At 41.1% G+C, this 18,881-nt stretch overlaps 2 protein-coding genes across 3 annotated transcripts; both read left to right on the top strand.

Moving 5' to 3' along the window:
• Nucleotides 1-30: 30 nt before the first annotated feature.
• Nucleotides 31-7,944, top strand: ubap1 (ubiquitin associated protein 1). Of its 2 annotated transcripts, none has more exons than XM_023427972.2 (7): nucleotides 31-188; nucleotides 2,490-2,550; nucleotides 2,692-2,816; nucleotides 3,156-3,986; nucleotides 4,120-4,278; nucleotides 4,884-4,985; nucleotides 5,187-7,944. In XM_023427972.2, exons 2-7 carry the CDS (start codon nucleotides 2,511-2,513, stop codon nucleotides 5,325-5,327), a joined length of 1,398 nt encoding a protein of 465 aa, XP_023283740.1. In that variant the 5' UTR covers nucleotides 31-188; nucleotides 2,490-2,510; the 3' UTR covers nucleotides 5,328-7,944. The 2 variants fall into 2 exon arrangements, with proteins under 2 accessions (XP_023283740.1, XP_023283739.1); XM_023427971.2 differs by having other exon boundaries at nucleotides 2,502-2,550.
• Nucleotides 7,945-9,421: 1,477 nt separating this feature from the next.
• On the top strand, nucleotides 9,422-18,699 carry dcaf12 (DDB1 and CUL4 associated factor 12). Its single transcript, XM_023427995.2, has 9 exons — nucleotides 9,422-9,841; nucleotides 11,904-12,194; nucleotides 13,188-13,466; nucleotides 14,411-14,471; nucleotides 14,645-14,841; nucleotides 15,513-15,578; nucleotides 15,840-16,002; nucleotides 16,266-16,444; nucleotides 16,622-18,699. The coding sequence occupies exons 1-9, from the start codon at nucleotides 9,782-9,784 to the stop codon at nucleotides 16,778-16,780; spliced, it is 1,455 nt and encodes a 484-aa protein (XP_023283763.1). The 5' UTR covers nucleotides 9,422-9,781; the 3' UTR covers nucleotides 16,781-18,699.
• The last annotated feature ends 182 nt before the right edge of the window (nucleotides 18,700-18,881 follow it).

The raw sequence follows: 18,881 nt of genomic DNA on the forward strand, positions 1-18,881 counted from the left end.
CGTCATGTAGGTGAGTGACGTCAGACAGGAACCAGCGTTAGGGAGCTTGACAAATCAAGATGGCGTCCCACGCCGAAGCAGGAAAGAGATTTCAGAATAAATAAAACTCATTCGGAACAGTTTAACTTTGAGTGCTATCTCGACAAGACTTCGTCGCATTTTGAAAGAACAAGACGGAGCAGATACAGGTGAGACGAGTTTGTGTTTACATGTGGGCTCAGTTTTGTTTCAGGGGCGGTGTCAACGGAGACAGTCGTCTGTCCTACCCAGACACACAACGTTACAGGGAGGCCACTGCCGAGGCTAAGTGTGTTAGCACGAACAGTAGCTTCTCCCCGAAAATATTAGCCAGCAGCTAGTGGTGACTGTCAGCGACGTAATTAATTCCACCTCAATAGTCCACTAAACCCAACAAATGCCACACCCGGCGTTGACTTCTTGTCTAAAGTGTGTCTGTATGTTTGCTGTTCGCGCGTTGAGCTAGCAGTAACCAAAGATAGTAGTAGCTTAGCTTGTTGCTAATTAACGCTATCCCAACTTAGGTAATACTTGCCGATAATTACATCGTACCTCAGTGCGTCTACTGGCGATATTATGAGCCATACGTGGCAGCTAGGTGCTTTGAAATGTCAATTTCCGTAAACTTGCTTGAATATATGATGAACTACAGTTACTGCGATGCTTTCGTTATCGTTGCAAGTTATTAGCAGTTTAGCACCCCCCCCAAGCCAGCTAACCTAACTACTAACATTAGCACCTACTTGTGTAAACTGTGCTCTAACCATGAGTACTAATTCATTGGAACAACAACTTGCGGTGGTTGGATGTTATGTAACGTTAACTCTAAGTGCTTTAAGCTTTTAACAGCAGGATAACTAACTACTCAACATTAGTTAACGCTGAGAAAATCTGACAGAGAGATACACATTCTGATCATGTGTGACCCATTTCCACGCATCATCAGCCAGAGAGCGTGTAATCTGGTCGCAATTATAAGTACAAAACGCGAAACTGGACATGTCCAGTTCCCAAGTCAGTGTAGTACATGTTGCCTGCCTTAGGTTGCAGTTTGACTCAGATGTGTTAAAAGGTTTAGGTTTTCTCATTTATGCCCCTGGTCACTGTCTTGGAGTGCCTGAGGCCTTTACTGGCCATTTTATATTTTCAATAGAAGGTACCAGAAGGCATAGACTGATAACAAGATGTTAATGTTCAGTAACCCTTTCATGCCAGAGATCCACCTCAATTTGACCAGGATGAATCATAGTCATATTTTAGGGTCTTAAGTCTCTCATTATTGGTCTCTCACTGGTTATTTAAAAAAAAAAATGTTTTAGTGAAACTGTTACTCTGTAAGTATAAGTGGATGTATGACTAATGTCTCAGCAACATTATAGATGCCTTAAGCAGTTTCTGAAAACTGGGAAGCAGATAGACTATAAAATAAACTAATTGAAACAGAGCATTAAGCATTATAATATTTGATTATCAGTTACTTATGGTTTAGGTGTAAGAAACCTGTTCTCTAGGTGTCCAGTAGACATCTTTGTGCAGTCCTGTGGATCCAAGGCCAATATTCACCTTCCTTTGAGCGAAATTTTGATCCCACAAATTCCTGAGAAAATTGTCTGCCTCTCTTTGGCTTGATAGATGCTCATATTTTGTCACCAGGCATTCATTTTCTTTCTCAATCCTATTTTGTGAGTAGTGTACAGTTGGCTTGTGTGTCTCTTTTGTAGAAATATCTGGCTATATGGTCTTATATGGGGGATTGATGAGATTGGATTTAATCAAGTGAACAAGCACACAAAAGCAAAGAGATGTCGGGTTGGGTGTTGATTTTCAATGCAATGCAATATTTGCCACCCAATCATATATCAGTGAGCCATTTGATTCAGTGTTTATTTAAAACTTAGCTTGTTGGAGCTTTAAGAACATTATACTGACAAATCAGCCTCTTTCATCCGTGTAAATGGATCAAATTAATCGCTTTTCCTACTGAACATGGGTCTATACCAGCACACAGATCAAAGTTCTGTGTCAGCAGATGTGAACACAGTGGCGTCTCTGTGTTGATAATGACAGGCATTGTTGCACGGCATGACCAAGTAATGGGATTATGTGACTTGATAAGCAAAGCCAGTGGGATAATGAAGAGTTGTCATTTGAATAGAAGGGACATTTTGCACAACCATATGATAAAGTGTCATTGCTCTTACGCTTTGATTATAACTGTTCAGTAGGATGAGTTTCTGAGCTCAGTGAAAGACATAAATGAAAGATACGTAAATATCAGAAGCCTCCATGTCAGACAAAATGTCACAACTGCAGGCAGGTGAAACTGGGGAAATCCACTTTGGGCATGTTTTCAAACTTGTGCATCATGGTCCGTTTTGAAGATACATTCACCTATGGCTTGTAATTATCAACAGTTTGTCATCTAAAAAAAAACCGTGGCACTTTTGTTGCTCACTAACTTATGGAGTCAGGTCTTTTTTCAGAGTCTCTAAATGGCTGCGAGGAAGTCTGGATCAGATGCATACAACAATGGTGAGTGCCTATATCTAATACATGTTTCACTGTTTGACCATTGTTTTGAGCTGTGAGTTAAGTGTAGGTTGAAGATCTGCTGGTGCCTATATGTCAAGTGCCTCTTCCTCTAACCTATGTTCACTTTGTTTTTGTACACAGGACCCATCAGCTACCTTGATGATGTTCCCTTCAAAATTAATGAAAAATTCCGCTGCCCAGCCAAAGTGGGGGTGCCTGTTGGCTTCTGCCTGCCTGACTGTGGCTCTTTGCTTCTGGACACACAGGCAAGTCAGGTGTAGGGGAGATGTTGATTTTGCACTGTTTTTTAGCTGCTGCACTTACATAGATCTTTGGATCATCCTCACAGAGGTGCTTAACTGAGCTGATCCACACATATTATGGCACTCATCATTATGGGGCTTGCTTTCAGTCCTGCTTTGTAAACATTACATGAATAGTCGTACTGGAAATGAGCAAACTACTTATGCTCAGCTTATAGTAATTTAGATCATCATCATGTCACTCTTGTATTGATAATTATTTTCCTTTTCTCTGTTACTCTATGTGCCCGCTTTGCACTTCATCCCCATTCTTCCTCTCTCTACAATCTACAATGTCAACAGTATGACTTTTCTTTGGAGAGGCGAAGTGTGCGTTGGGGGGTTGAACTGGCTGAGGCCAGAGCAGCAGAGGCCAGAGCAGAAGAGGCAGCAGCCAAGCAGGAGGCAGAGAATAGAGAGTGTTTGGCTCAGGCCCAGGACATTGATGGTGGTGGAGGGAAGATACCCCGGTCTGCTGCAGACGACCAGGACCTTCTACCACCAGCATTGAACCCCGTCCTGGCAGGGCTGAGCCATAATGCCATCCTCACACCACTGCCTGCCCCAAGCCTTGGCCCCAGGAAAACCCAGCCGAGCACTCCTCAGCCACACAGCCTCAACCTAGCTGACTTTGAGCGGGAAGAGGACCCATTTGACAAGTTGGAGCTCAAAACTTTGGACGATAAGGAGGAGCTCAGGAACATCCTCCAGAGCCAGCCCCAACCTCAACCTCCTCCTTCTGTATCCCCACCAGAGGTCTCCCAGATGGGGTCAGTGTCACGTGGAAACAGCCCATCTCCTCCCAGCATCAACACCAGCCTCCCGGCCAAACCAGGCTTTACCCACAAACCCAATGGGTTGGTTGCCTTGCTGGACATGGACAGAGTTGGGCATCCTGGGAGAGTGGGGTTTGACACGGATGACCGACCATGTAACATCCGCTCTCTGACTTTTCCCAAGCTCTCTGACTCTGGTGACCCAGAGCCAGTGAAGTACTGCCCACTCCCTGCACCCATCCCTGCTCCACGACAGAACCTACCCAATGGCAGTCCGCCGGCAATACCCAAGACCCAAGTTATTGTTGCCCCTGAGCCACAACCACCCAGCCACACTAAGAGTGGCACACTGAAACTGGTGAGTGTACATACAGCATACAGTATATGACGAATTGCATGTATGGTTTGTGTGTGGTATGGCAACTTAGATTGGGAGATGGTAAGTAAGAAATATGATAATATTTTGATATTTACTCATTTTTTTTTACTAGGCCAACCCAGGGTCAGGATCTGCTGGTTTGCCGTGTGGCGGAGCCCTGCTCAGCATGACCCCCAGCGAACGTCAGTGTGTGGAAACCCTTGTAGGCATGGGCTACTCTTACGAGGGTGTGCTACGGGCCATGCAAAGACAAGGGCAGAACGTGGAGCAGGTGCGACTCCCTCTCACACCAATGCACAGAAATCTGGATTCCTAGCGTACTTACTGTCCGACATGTGAAACAGTTCATTATTTGTGTGGTTGTGCAATTGTGTTCAGTGACGCATCAATGCATCTGTAAATATAGCCTTAAATTAAAATAAAGTTGTTGCATTACACTGTCTGTTGTCTCAAAGGTTAGGGCAATAGATCAGTTCCTGTGGTCTCTACAGAATACTAAACAATATGACCTTACCAACCATTGTCACATGAATATGGCAGCAGTAGATAAATAAAAGCAAAATATAAGAGGTCCTATGGAGTTGGTATCTAAGATTTATTTTTTACCAGCTGGTTTTAAATGATGAACTAGCACCTGGCATTACCAATTTATAAGATGTAAGCCAAATACAGCATGAAGAGGGCGATAAATGAATCTCACAAAACATTAATATCATGTAATTTCAACCCATAATATATTTTATTTTTTTCACAAAATCAAACTAGAATCCTCACATTGATCTTTTGTTCGTCTATTATGCAATACTTATTTTAAGTCTAATTAATTTCACATCCAAAGTAGAGGTATAATAAACTTGGACTTATTGTTTGTTCAAGGTACTGGATTATCTTATTTTGTCTGGACGTCTGTGTGACCGGGGCTTCGATGCAAGTGCAGTGGAAGAATGTTTAGAGATGTACCAATGCTCAGAGGAAAAGGTTTGTACAATATATTTCAAAAACATGCATTGTGTTTATATGTTAAGTCAGATCGCTGGAGAGAGAAAACAATGTTTAGTCTTTGAAATATGAGTTATACTTCTACATTTCCCTGGCTGTTAGTAATTTAGCGAAGTTTGTAGATTACATTAATAAATTTTATGATATATAGTAGTTAAATATTTTTTTCGTCCTTCCTAGGCTTTGCAGTTCCTTGAACTAATGTCGAGATTTGGTGAAATGGGATTTGAGCGGGATGCCATCAAAGAGGTGCTGCTGGTCCACAACAATGATCAGGACAAGGCTCTAGAGGACCTGATGGCTCGTGCCGCAGCTAGCTGAGCCAAACTAGCCAGCCAACCAAAGCCCAGCCCAGGGCTTGCCTCCCGCTACCACCCAACACAGCATCTTTCCTTCTGCCTACCCTGTCACACCATCCCCTGTCCTTGCCTTGGCTGTGGAAGGGACAGCTGGGAGACAGTTGTATTTCTCTCTGTGCTAAAACGTATTGTGTCTCAGCACTTCTTAAAGACTGTGTGCCTAGAGTGGAGGGGGTCAAAGTGTAACAATTCTTCGTGGCGGTGTTTTCTTTTTTTTCTTTTTTTTTTTTTTTAAGAAATCCTGGGGGTGTGCTGCAGGATTTGACACTGATAGGTTTTCAAGAATGCAACAAATGACGGAGCTGGGATGGAGAAACTGGAAGAATTGGGCTGTGGCATTTTGATGCCATTCTGATTTGCTTCCACTTGGAAGTCTTTATCTGACTGCAGGCAAAGCTGCAGGACCGAAAGGGGAGAGACAGTGAGTGCAACACAGAAAGACCAGTTTGAACTCTTAAGACTCCAAACAATTAAGCTGCCATCTTCCACTGCTCAGTGCAGACCTAGTAAATGGTGGAGGGGATAGGGGGCCTTGTGGAGGCTATCTTCAAACTGAACCTACTAACATTAAAAGTAAGAAAGAAAAAAAAAAAAAAAGGCACAGTCACCAGACAGAGAACTGACTCTCAAGAAGTGCCCTCTCTGCTCTGGTGCCCTGCACCTAGCTCTGTTCGACTTAATGCTTTCATTTATTCATGTCTGTATTTCTGTTCATTTGAGCACTTTTTCATCTCAGTTTAAAGATTCCATTTCTTTGCTTTCTGTTTTAGGAACTGCATAATAGATCCTTAGTCATTATAACTCAGAACATAAGAGATACTACTGCCCCAGTATGTTCTTTGACCTGCACTGGAATGGCCTGTTGAAGGAGTGGGGAGAGATGGGGAAAGTTCCTCTGTAGGAAATATTAAGAAATATCCCACAACCCACTGGCACTGAGGTGTCGCATACTGCACAGGCGCACACACATTTCATAATTATCAACTTATTTAAAATAGTACACTGACACTTTCATTTAAAAATAAAGAGTTTGATATGATAATGTAAGATATGTTAACTTACAAAAGTGACACTTTTAACTGTCATGGACTTTTGTTTGCAGACTGGAAAAGAGTGAGTGGTTTAAAAAGAAAAAGATGTAAGTGAGGGTTGCTTTTGCAGCCTCATCACAGTGCAATAGAGATATTTCATATTTGTGACTGATGACTGGTATTTTGAGCCTCAAGTTATTGTTGGGAGATAAAGAAAGGTTGTCAAGCCTTGCTTGAAATTTGGATGTAATTAGAAAAGGTTCGATTTCAGTGATTTCTATCATTTATTCTGTTATTGGATTTCATGCCACAAAATCTCATCAAACATGACTCTGATTTGTTGACTTGTCCACTTTTTTTTTTCTCGTGTATTATGAAATGAGAGTTCATCTTGATTTTAGGTTTGTTGGCATCTCCACAGTCTTAAATGTAAAAGTAAAAAAAAAGGTTCAGTCACCACATGCCAAAAAATGTTGATTAGGTATCATTGTTTAAAAGAAGGCCAGCATCCTTTATTTTCATAGTATGTGTTAATGGACCTCCTGAGTTTCATGCTACATATGTTTAAAAAGCATGGCTGCTCAGATGCACAGAGGGCAAAGATGGCAGAAATATCCATAATGTTGAGCTCTATAGTACTGATGGGGATTATGAGAGGCATGGTAACAGATTAAGGGCTTAAAGTTAGCAAAAAGTGACTCGGAGAACTGGCACTTAGCTTGAGCGAGGTCCAATACTTTGTCCCGTGTTCCACAGATGCAAGTAGAACATTTCTAGCTACCAATCTATTTTAGAACAACCTTTGAGTTTGACAAATTTATTTATTGTGCCGTTTATTGTCAAAACAGACGTAATTTTACTTGATTTAGTATCTGTACTTCAGCCAATGTCGAAGTCTGGTATGTGGTTGACATTAAGAAGTCAACGGGTTCTGTTTTTTAATAGCCTTCCATCTTGATTTACTGTGATGAAGATGAACAGCACTCTTACCTTACAGACAAACACATAAGTGGTATTATTGTCTCCATACATAACTCAAGTGTGGTTTTGTTAATCATACATAAAGCAAGCTGATGTCCACTTGCCTCTCCTCTTACAGCCACAAAAGCTTGGCTGAATACAGTATAACAGGTTCTGGACCTTCTCCATCAATGCCTCCTTCCATTTCTGTTGTGATCTTTTAGTTATGCAGGGATGAAATGCAGCTAGGTTATCATTATTTAAGGGATCGAGTTTAAGGGTTTATATATCAGATCCACTTTTACGTCACCACTTAATTGAACATGGGGCTCTAATGAATCTAATGAACATTGATCTTAATGGTATACTAGAAGGAGGGTGAGCTGAGTGTTCTTTCCCAAGCTCCTACAATGTGATTTACAAAATGTTCAATTTCCTCTTGAATGAGCTGGAAAATCCACATGATTAAATGTGCACATCTTTTTAGTGGTGAGACTTGGTTGTTGCTGGTGATGCTTTCTGAGTTTAATTTGATAATGGTTATTTTTTTCCAACTATGGTCATGACAGATTAAATGTGTTACATGAAGGTGGTGAGGAAATACAACTTTCCTGCTCCTTGTTTTCTGTCTTCTACAGCAAATGCATTTTTTAATTCTCTATGTTCATTTGGCAAGGCAGCAACAACATAGATGATTGTCCATCCAGGTATTGTCAGTGGCAACTGGAAACATCCAACTGTGAGGCCTAGTCAGCAGAAAAACTACGAATATGCAACAGAATAGAGGCCATATTTGGCCTGCCTGAGCTTACCAGGGTAAATAAACTGAGACAACTGTGAAGTAACGGTTAATGTCTGTTAATTGATCAGAGTTAAGGTCCTACATAATGCAGACTCATCTGTGTGATTTCAGATTTCCACATCAGCCATATTTTGGTGGTCATGCAGTGGATGATGAAGAAGACTGATTAAGTTCACTAAATTGTTTGCTAGACATACATTTGACTCCCTTGATCCAAGTTTCACCAAACCTGGTACATATCCAGTTTATAGGACCCGAACACTATCTCTATATTTAATTTGAGATATCATGGATCGTTTTTTCCATGATTACTTAACATTCTTTTGTGGGTGTGGTCAAATATATTCAATCTGCTATGACTCTTAAATACTTAATTCAGTTGCAACCAAATTTTGCTCAATTATAGAGACTGAAACCACAATTAAGACAGCAGAGTTTGATGCAGTTTCGCCACTAGAGACATTAATTAAAAAACATACTAAACAAAAACAAAGAATATTTGCTTAATAGTGATAGCTAGAAACATGGTTCCCCTCATAAATTGTAGGGAATGTCAGCTTGTAAATAGCATGTAGATAACACTTAAAATTAAGATGTTTTTTTTTCTAAATGAGGAGTGCATAAAATCAGTAATATATATGGAAACATGTAAAGGCTACAAAAATTGAAACTTGGCATCTGGCTCATGGTGAAATACTTCAGTCAAAAATTGTTGTGATAGCGCCACAGTGTGGACAGTTATTGATGTTTTAATGATAACACTTAGTTGTACAAGAAAAAAGTCTTTCACTTGTGGATTCTGTGTGCCATCAGATTTAATAGCTGAAAGAAAAGGTGATGCAGCTGCCAGCCTCAATAGTCGCCAGCTTCAGCAGCAACAGCTGAGAGGCTGCAACTGCACCTACGAATAAATTGCGCGACCTGTAAGAAAGCAGCAAATCTGAGCAGCAGCTGGTTGCATCTATCACGCAATTTCTATGAAAATGCACATTCTAATTTAGGATGTGACTGATCAATATACTTGATACTATATTAATTATTTTAAAAATTGAAAGCTTAAAGTTAAGGAATGTATTTTGAACCTTTTACATTAGTGTAATAACATTTATAATACAAAATGATTTACTAAGTTACTCAGTTTTGGCACAAAACAAAAACGGAGATTAGAATCATCATCAGATTAATGGCCTCCGATGGCTACACGCATTTCGCGTGAACGAGCACGCATGACGTTCGCGTTCACGTACGACCTTGTTTTTGTTGATGTTTAATTTGAGTGCGGCTGCGCGCTACTCAATGCTTTCGCCGTTGCTGACGCGACCTAGCAGGAAAAAAGAGAGTCTGAACCCTCTGGATTTAGCTAGCGACTCTGTGGAAACTGGATAGGTTGTACGGCACCCGTGCAGCATTGTTTGGGAGCCCAGGAGAGGAGCTTAGGATAGGGGTTCAGTGATAATCGTAGCCAGCGACGAACCAACCTCTCCCGTATGTGATCGCCCTCCCTCGTCGTCGGACGCTGCCAGCGAGGGCCAAGGAACAAAATAGCATATCGCCATTATATGATCCAGTGTCCAGCGTCACTTTTACCCTCCATGTGGGTGAGGGAACTGTGTGTGTCAGATTATGGCGAGAAAAACAGTTAGCAGGAAAAGGAAGGCAGGAGAGCCCAAGGACCAACAACAGGTAGGCGGAAACCGGTGCGGATCCATATTAGCTATCCAGTCGGTTATTTTAGCATGCTAACTAGCACTGGGCCAGCCAGATTGAGCTGATGCACTCTATATCATAAGCAGACTATTGATTCTGTTTTCACAGATTTACTACTACACCACTTTGGTAAAACATACACGGAACAATCACAATTGTGCTCATGTTTAAACAGTAAATACAGTGTTTCTGTTTGAAAGTCAGTGCCCGCTAATGTTAGCATTACGTTAGCCAACGGTAGTCCGTTATCAATATGACAGCTAACATTAGCCAAAGGGCTAGCTACGTTACCTTATTAGGGCCATAATTCAGTTGTGGTCACGACAAAATAATTTACTCGTAGGTAGATAAGGCTGTCAGTCCCTTGTTCGGTTGGGGTCATCACTTGTCACCCTCAAGTGGCCATCCAGAATAGCGTTACACATAGTAGAAAACTGAATGTGCCTAAAGCAGTTAATTACCAGGCAAAGCTGTAGCTTCTTACTAAGCTAGGGGAAACGTTAACTTACAGTTAGCTGCTAACTTACAGTTAGCTAGCTGACTTACAGGTAGACTAACCGTAGGTAATGGACCCTTGCTGAACTGACACACGGTGTTTCTCATCATCTTATCTGTACATTCAGCCATGACCTCTGAGCTGTCACACCACAAAACATGCTCCTGCATAAAACAGAAAGTGTGAGGCAGTATCATTAGATTTGTTTTTATAAATATCAAATCAATAACAAATATCAACAAATATATAAAATATTATACCGTCTGCCTTCACTGCATTGCATGTCAACATTGTCAGGTCATGTCTCGGGCCTGTGGGGCCACCATCGTTCACCAGCAGAACTCAACCACATCTACATTAACTAAAACTACAAGAAAAAGCACCACAGATTCTTTTGAGAATTACTGACTACGAATACCTTTGTGGGGTTTTGTTTTTTTCTCTGGCCCAGGACTGTTACACAAGTTGAAGTGAATATTAATGATCAGGTTAGGGCTGGACTATTAAAAATCTAATATTTTACTATGTAAATTCATATGCTTCCAATTGTCTTCTGTCAGTACTGAGTGCTGTAGCTCATCAGGCACTCCTGGATATTTCCATTCCTTCGTGTGCTCAGCATTGTTTTTACCAAATTTAACATGCATTAAGTCATCCACCTGATGATGTCGTCATTTTATTACAAGACTAGCTCTTGTGGCAGCTCTGTTACTGTTACAATAATAATGTAAATCTAATATTTTTAAATCCAAAGCAAAATGATAATCCTACTGGAAACTTTCCCACTGGAAAGTCATTTTTAAACTGAGGTTGTAAATTGTTAAGTGTGAATAGAAGTGTGAATTTTGCAGAGATTAAATGGATTTATTGATGGACAGACAAAAGTGTGAGTGTGGCCGGTGCACCTTATTTTTACTCACTGTAAACACTTTTTAATGCATATGTGTGTGAGGGAGAGAGAGAAAAATATTTTGTTGTGTTCCTGACTAGTGTTAATGCAGTAAAAGAGGTTTTATGGGGTCTAATGTCTAACATTGGGTCTATACCTCCTCTATAGACAGCCATTAATACTGACATACGTGAGAGAGATGTATTAAATTCAGTCCTATTGAGTACTACACCTGTATTGACCCAGCCTGACGAAGTGTCGGTGACAGTGTGTGTGTGTGTGTATGTGTGTGTTTTTGCTGTAATACTCCCGTGATCCACTAACTCTCTGTATCAGTGAGTTACAGATATGTGTCCACAGTCCTCAGCGAGATGGGTTGGGCTCAGCACAAAGGTTCTGTGATATTAAAATAGGGACTAAGAGACCTGAAAAAGATGTGATGGAATTAGTTCATATTATTTTAAGACTTATTTAATTTTTATATTTTGTACATTTGCTATTGGCAGCCAATTTAATTTTAAGAGACCCTGTCCACAGTTGTATGTAAAACATAATTATTTATAGTCTCTGAAACATTTTGAACTTGACAAAAGTCTTGTGCTTTTCCCACAGAAAATCTCAAGGCCCTTTAACCCTTTTCTGTCTTTCCCCAGCTGGGCTGGTGTCAGGCGCCACACAAGCGGAGCCGTGTTTCTTGTTCGTCACGTCATGCCCAGCAGTGGTGGTGCAGTCGGCGTTCGGTGGTATGTGCCCTCCGGGGGCGGGAGTTCAGACCTCAGCAGCAGCATGAGTTGCGGCTCCAGCGGAGCCTGCGGGGCTTTGCAGCCGGCCGGCTCCCTGGCATACTCAAGGAGAGGGAGTTCTCTCTAGGGCGACTCAACAAGGTGTTTGCTTCACAGTGGCTCAATCACCGGCAGGTGGTGTGTGGGACCAAGTGTAACACGGTGAGATATCATTGCATTACTAACCTGCATTTATTGCTCGGGCATTCCTATATATAGACCTTTTCACAGCAGACACTGTGACTTGTAAAAGCAGGTAAAACAGAGGTAAATGGCATTAACAATAGCTCCATTCCATTAAGTGTTGCAGTAAGTTATGTCAGTGAGTAAGCATGTACAATACCAGAGCCTTAGAACTGGCTCAACTAATTGGACTACAGCCATGATTAATGTTATTATATCCACCTCTGCTTTTCCTGTTTGACAAGTCAAAATGTCTGCTGTGAATCGAGTCTATTATCGATTAATCTTTCAAATGTGTTTTCCTCACAAAAGTCAGCTCGGAGTCCCTCAGGAAATAAATAAGATGACCTTTGTTTGTTGGGCCTGAATATTAGTTATGCTAATATATCTTAAAAAAATTCTTTCTTCCGACATTAGTGGGGGCAGTCTTTATTTCATTTTTATTTTGTGTCTTCACCATGGAAATCCCTGGTCAGTGAGTGAACCAAATGTAAAGGATTGCAGTCTGCAAAAACGACTGGGGTCTGTCATATATATGACAGAATTTCTAGTTGAAGAAAAAGGCTTCCAGTTTGGTGACCTGAGGATTCTATTCCTGTGTATTTCCAGTGATGTAGGCCTGCAAGGGTCACAAGGCTGTGATGCACAGTGCATGCTGCGGTGGTTTGCAGTTGAGTGTGAAGCAATCCAGTATGAGGCTCAGCAACACCAAATCTGAAGCCATGGCATTCTGTTGGATATTGGTGGTTTGCCCCTGCAGAGTTGGGTATTAGTTACTGCCTCAAGTGAAAGAGATCAGGTGTCTTCAGTTGATGTTCATAAGTGAGATTAAGTTTAGCATTATTGTACCTTCAAAAGAGTTGTGTGTGTTCATTCAATAACTAATTTCAACATCAGGGAACAGTGGACACACATTAAAATGTACCTGTATATGCTAGGCTAACCACGTGCCTTTCCTGCCTTTACCTGCAGCTTTTTGTGGCCGATGTCCTGACGGGGCAGATAACGCGCATTCCCATGCTGAAAGACAGGGAGTGTAACGGTGGAGGCTCTGAGGCGGTGGGTGCAGTGGTGGCGGGTCGGCATTACCAACCCACAGGAGGCTCACGTTCCCGTATGGACCAGCAGGGCTGTGGAATCCACGCTATCGAACTCAACCCATCCAGATCACTGCTTGCCACAGGAGGAGACAACCCCAACAGCTTGGCCATCTACCAGCTGCCCACACTGGATCCTGTCTGTGTTGGAGACGTAAGTGGTTTGGATCGGTTTGGGTTTACAGACATCCAGTTATGGTTTTATGTTTAATGAACCATTCTTGGCCCACCATTACTTGTTTAATTGCGATTCCCACAAACTATTAAAGACTACTATTAAATAACCATCGAACCGTTCATGCACCAGCCTGAGTGTCTTGAGTCCTGTAAGCATTGCTCATCCAGGGAAGATGTAAGTTTTGACTACTTGGTCAACATTGTTGAAAAAGGCTTAAATGGCGCAGCATTGTTAGAATATTTGTCTGTGATATATGTTAACTAATATTGGTTACCAGGCTAGATGGTTTGTGGCCTTGTCAGCAGAGGGGTTGTAGAGATGCCATGTTGATTGGTCCTGTACTTTGGTGAAGAGTGAAATATATCTACAACTATTGGACGGATTGCCAAGACTTGATCCACTGACTTTTCATTTATTGCCATTACAATTTCAAAATTTCCATGTGTTCAGCAATCTGTTTTAGAAAAGATAGAGGGCAGTAATAATTGACCTCTCATCAGTCTCAGCCGTACTGAACATGAATATGAATGAATGTGTGTATCTAATATTGTGCCAATCTATTTCATTACTGTTGAGACATTTCAGTCTGGAAAGTGATTCTTAAGCAGTTGTCATTTATTTATTTAAATGACAGGTTCATGGCACATTAATCAATATTGATCACTGTAGATGTGCCATAGCTAGCCACTGGCTACTTTTCAACACTTTTTTTTCTAAGCCAGATCTTGAAATAGCTTTAATAGACACCAATAAAACAGCTAACATGTAAATCACAGCAGAACCAGGGAAGAGTATTGAATATGAAGATTATTGGCTGGTTATTCATGTACCATGGGTGCATCAGCCATTAAGCGGTGTCCAGCAACACAAGGTTGTGCATGACTTGTTTTGATTTTAAATAGTAGCCATTTGTTTTTCAGGATGGCCACAATGACTGGATCTTCTCTATAGCGTGGATCAGTGACAACATGGCGGTTTCTGGTGAGTTGTATGAGCTATGGTGTAAGTTTTTTTTCTGAGTTTCCTGATTCCAAGTCAGTCCTCTACATACCCTGATAACAACCCTATATTATGATGCGACTGTAGTATGTATTTAGTAGATGAATAGTCTAGTCAGTAATATAGATATATTGTGTGTTGATTTTAATGCTTAGGGTCCAGAGATGGCTCCATGGGCCTATGGGAGGTGACAGAGGAAGTAATGAGCCAGGCTGAAATGAGTAGAATGAATGAGCAGACAGTACCCTCCTACGCCCATATCTCCCACCGTGCCCTCGAAGACATCCCAAAGGAGTACACCAACCCATACAACTGTAAAGTCCGCGCCCTGGCCTTCAACAACAGCCATAAAGTAAGGTTCCTTGTGACGCAGCTGTTGGGAAAATATGTTATTGTGTTCTCTGTAATATTTCTTACAAGTCTTAATATACTGGCTGGTAGTCTTTTTTTTATGGAAACAGGATATTTGAAAGAGGTCGTTTGAGCCCACAAACTTTACGTCATTTTATAATGATAAATATTCATGAGTGCTAATTGATTGTCAAGGAAAAAAAACATCACACACTTCATCCATTCATCGCTTGTGCAGTGAGCTGGATGTTACATGCACCAATAGTCATGGGAGATGAATGTAAACATCTCACTGAGCTAGCAACAGATGGAAGCAATGCATTTACCCATATTTTTGACATATTTGGTTAAGAAAGCAAAATTTGAAACATACTGATCATACAGATGGACAGCAGAGAAGTGAATTATGCTGCAGGAGGGGTCTGAAGATTTTCTAATGATGTTATGTGCATCTTTTTTTCAAGCTGACGGGGAAATTATCAAGTTTTACATTGTCTTGATAAAGCCTACAGGGGGAGAGTGTTTGGTACTAACCAAACATTGAGGTTTAGAATGATTTGTTATATTCTTACAAAATATTGATCAGGGGTAGCTGTTCTTTCTGGGTTCTGCTCCACACTACAGCTTCTGTCATTTATGTCTCGTCTTCCCATGCTGTTTTTTCATTTGCAGGAACTGGGTGCTGTATCCTTGGATGGCTATTTCCACCTCTGGAAAGCTGAGCACAACTTGTGCAAGGTAAATTAGAATACATAGTATGACTAATAATCAGTATTATAAGCCTTTCCTCTGCATACTACATGCTAGGGTAATACATTCAACTATTCATGAATAGGGTGATTACCCTAGTATTCCTCTGATGTTCTTAGATTGTTATATCTTAGATTACACTTATGTAATGGAGCGTCACAGTGGAGTTTTTCTGGATAGCTGTGGAACTTGACAGTCATGCATGCTCATACAAAGAAATATTTAACACTCTGTATTGTTTCCCTCCAGATACTGTCCACCAAGTTGCCTCACTGCAAAGAGAATGTGTGTTTGGCATATGGACAGGACTGGTCGGTATACGCTGTGGGTTCTCAGGCCCACGTCTCTTTTCTGGATCCACGGCAGCCTACACACAGCATCAAGTCTGTCAATTCCAGAGAGAGAGGAAGTGGTGAGTGATGCGTGTTGAAAACCTCCAAAAGAAGCTAATAAGACAAGCAAGAGACAATGTTTACATATTGAATACCTTTCCCAGTTGGCCATATTATATTAGATCTCAATTGCTAAAGTATGTGTCAGAGATTTGCGTGGGCAGACAGTGATACAGTAACTCAAGGACCCAGCTGTTTAGTCTGAAAGCACAAACAAGCTGGGAGGGGTGGCGTTAACTTCTGAGGAGCTTTGGATTTAAGACATCTGTGTCTGTTTGTGCAGGGATCCGCTCAGTGAGTTTCTATGAGCACATCGTAACAGTGGGCACCGGCCAAGGTTCACTGCTCTTCTATGACATCCGAGCTCAGAGATTCCTGGAGAACCCTTTGAATCCAGCTGGGGGGTACCGGAAGTGCCCAGGAGATGGCATCCTCAAGCTCACCACTGGGAAAGGCTGGCTGGTACACTTTTCTTTTTTTTTCCCTGTAAACTTCTCCTTTATAGGGCGATTAGGCCCTGAACTGTAGGGATTCTGACAAATGTGGTAGCATTGCAGTAACACAATACTTACATAGTCATAACTTTTTTTCCCTCCTAACCTCCTTCTCCTGCTCGTCCACTGTCTGTGTTGCTTTCAGAATCACGATGAGACGTGGAGGAGTTACTTCTCAGATATTCATTCCTTCCCCAACGCGGTGTACACCCACTGCTACGACGACTCCGGCACCAAGCTGTTTGTGGCAGGTGGACCTCTCTGTTCTGGCCTGCATGGCAATTACGCAGGACTGTGGAGTTAGCCTCTTCGTCTCCTCCATCATTCTATCACTACATCCTCGTCCAGATTTTTACTTAACCAGTCCCTCCATCCCTCTCCCTCTTCAAGTCCGTTGTGACATCACTGTCTTTGGTATACCTCTTGCTCATTTAATTGTCACTCTGTTTTGCTCACATGTGGACTCAGGAGCATGATCTTGCCCCCACTGTATCACAGCTTTGAATATTGTTCCTGTGTATCTTTGTGTCCACCATTATTCACCTTCTCCTGCAGTTTCTCCTTTTTTACCTCAGCTACTCTGTTTTTTGTTTTGTTTTTTTTTTCATATAAAAGTGTACAAATAATTAACTAGTCATTTTCAATAGCTGCAAAGTCTGCCACTGAGGAACTTGGAAGAGTTTTGGAAAAACATTAAGAATAAAGTAACACATGTTCTCATCATTTAAAACATTTACATCCAATCCACAGGGATTAGGCTATGGTCTTTTGCTGGTTTGTTTTTTGTACGTAAGGATAGTGTTTACTGCCGCTTCCTCGGTGATAAATGACAGTGTCTTTGTAAAATACTCACGGAATTCTCTCCAAAAAGTTCCTTTTTAATTCTCTTACTGAAACGGACGGCAATAAAAGAGAGGCAGAGAGGAAGGAGGACTGAATCATTTTTGAAGGACTAAACTGGAATGCAGGTTGACGTTTGATGGAGAATATTTACTGGTTGGAACAGCCTGTCCTGTCCCACAACAATCACAAAGAACTTCTCTTTTCTCCTGTCGGAAGTAAAACGAAGAAGCTAATCAAAGTGACTTACTTTCCTCACTGAGATGGTGTAAAGGAGAAACATTAAGATTGATAATGCGGTGTTGTTGTTATGCTATTAATTAATCCCAACAAATACTTATTTTATTTTATGACTGTGTGATTTGACAGGCATACCCCTGCTGATATTCTAATTTGCTTTATTTGTATTTATTTTCTCATTTCTTTGTCACCTTTATTCAATTGGTCAGGGGTGTTTATATCTGCTTCTTTTGAAGGATATGTTGTCTTTTTGCCCTCTGCTTGTGTTCCTGTTCTCATTGCCCAGAATGCTTAGAGCAGATTTGTCCAATGACAGTGTTCAAATCCTGATCTGTAATCATCCTGTTATTATTAGAGGATTTACCTTGAGATTTTATGGTTTGGTAGCAAGTGAAGTATCATCAGATATGATGGTTAAAAGACAGAGGAGACTTTGGTTACTGGATTGAACACCCCCCCACCCCCACCCCAGGGATTCTGGGACTCCTCCACAGGAACTGGGGAGAAGATCTGTAGTAACTCACTATGATCTTCTCAACCAAGCAAGGATGCAAGGAGAACTAATGAAAATTTTCAGACTGGAGTTAGAGGCTACAGGCACATACATTTGTTTTTGCAGTTGTAAAACTTTCTTTTTCTTTTTTCTTTCTTTCTCTTTGTATCAAGGAGTGAGTGATTCTACTCTTTTCCTTGTTTGGTAGAGGCAGGGTAGGCTTGAGTTATGTTTTTGCCTTCCTCAAGTCTTTCTGTGAAAGACTGCCACAGGCGATCATAGTTTTCCTTTTCTACACGGAACTTTTCTCCAGTTTTCATGATAATGACAGATTGAAAAGATAAACCCCATTACGACCACGAATTGAACAAATAACCAACACTTTAAAAGTGTATTTTATATATAAATGTGTATATGTATGTGTAAAATACATAGGGACAATTGCATACATTTTTATGTATATGTCTGAGGAAGTGTGTGGATTGATGTGTCTACTCGGTGATGCCCTGTTTTTTTTATACACGCCTCATGAATGTTTTTACAAATGACTGAATCTGAGGATATTGTAAGATAAACATCTGAAAAAAAAAACAAGTTATTAAATCTTTAAAAAGAGTAAATAATAAAAAATAAAATGTATATTGATGTAACATTTCTTTTTTTTTTCATGCTTGACATCTATCCAATTTAAAGGTTTCCTCTTGAATTAAAACGGGTCACTGGTTATTTAGATGTTGCCATTAGTGATATCCAAACATATGGTAGCTCTCAGGACAGAGAGGAATCGGGCACTGGTGGGCCAGACTGCGCTGTGGTCATGTAGGCTACTGTG

Source organism: Seriola lalandi, unplaced genomic scaffold (genome assembly GCF_002814215.2).
Source record: "Seriola lalandi dorsalis isolate HSWRI2012SDOR001 ecotype SW California unplaced genomic scaffold, Sedor1 jcf7180002054864, whole genome shotgun sequence".
In the NCBI taxonomy this organism is placed as follows: domain Eukaryota; kingdom Metazoa; phylum Chordata; class Actinopteri; order Carangiformes; family Carangidae; genus Seriola; species Seriola lalandi.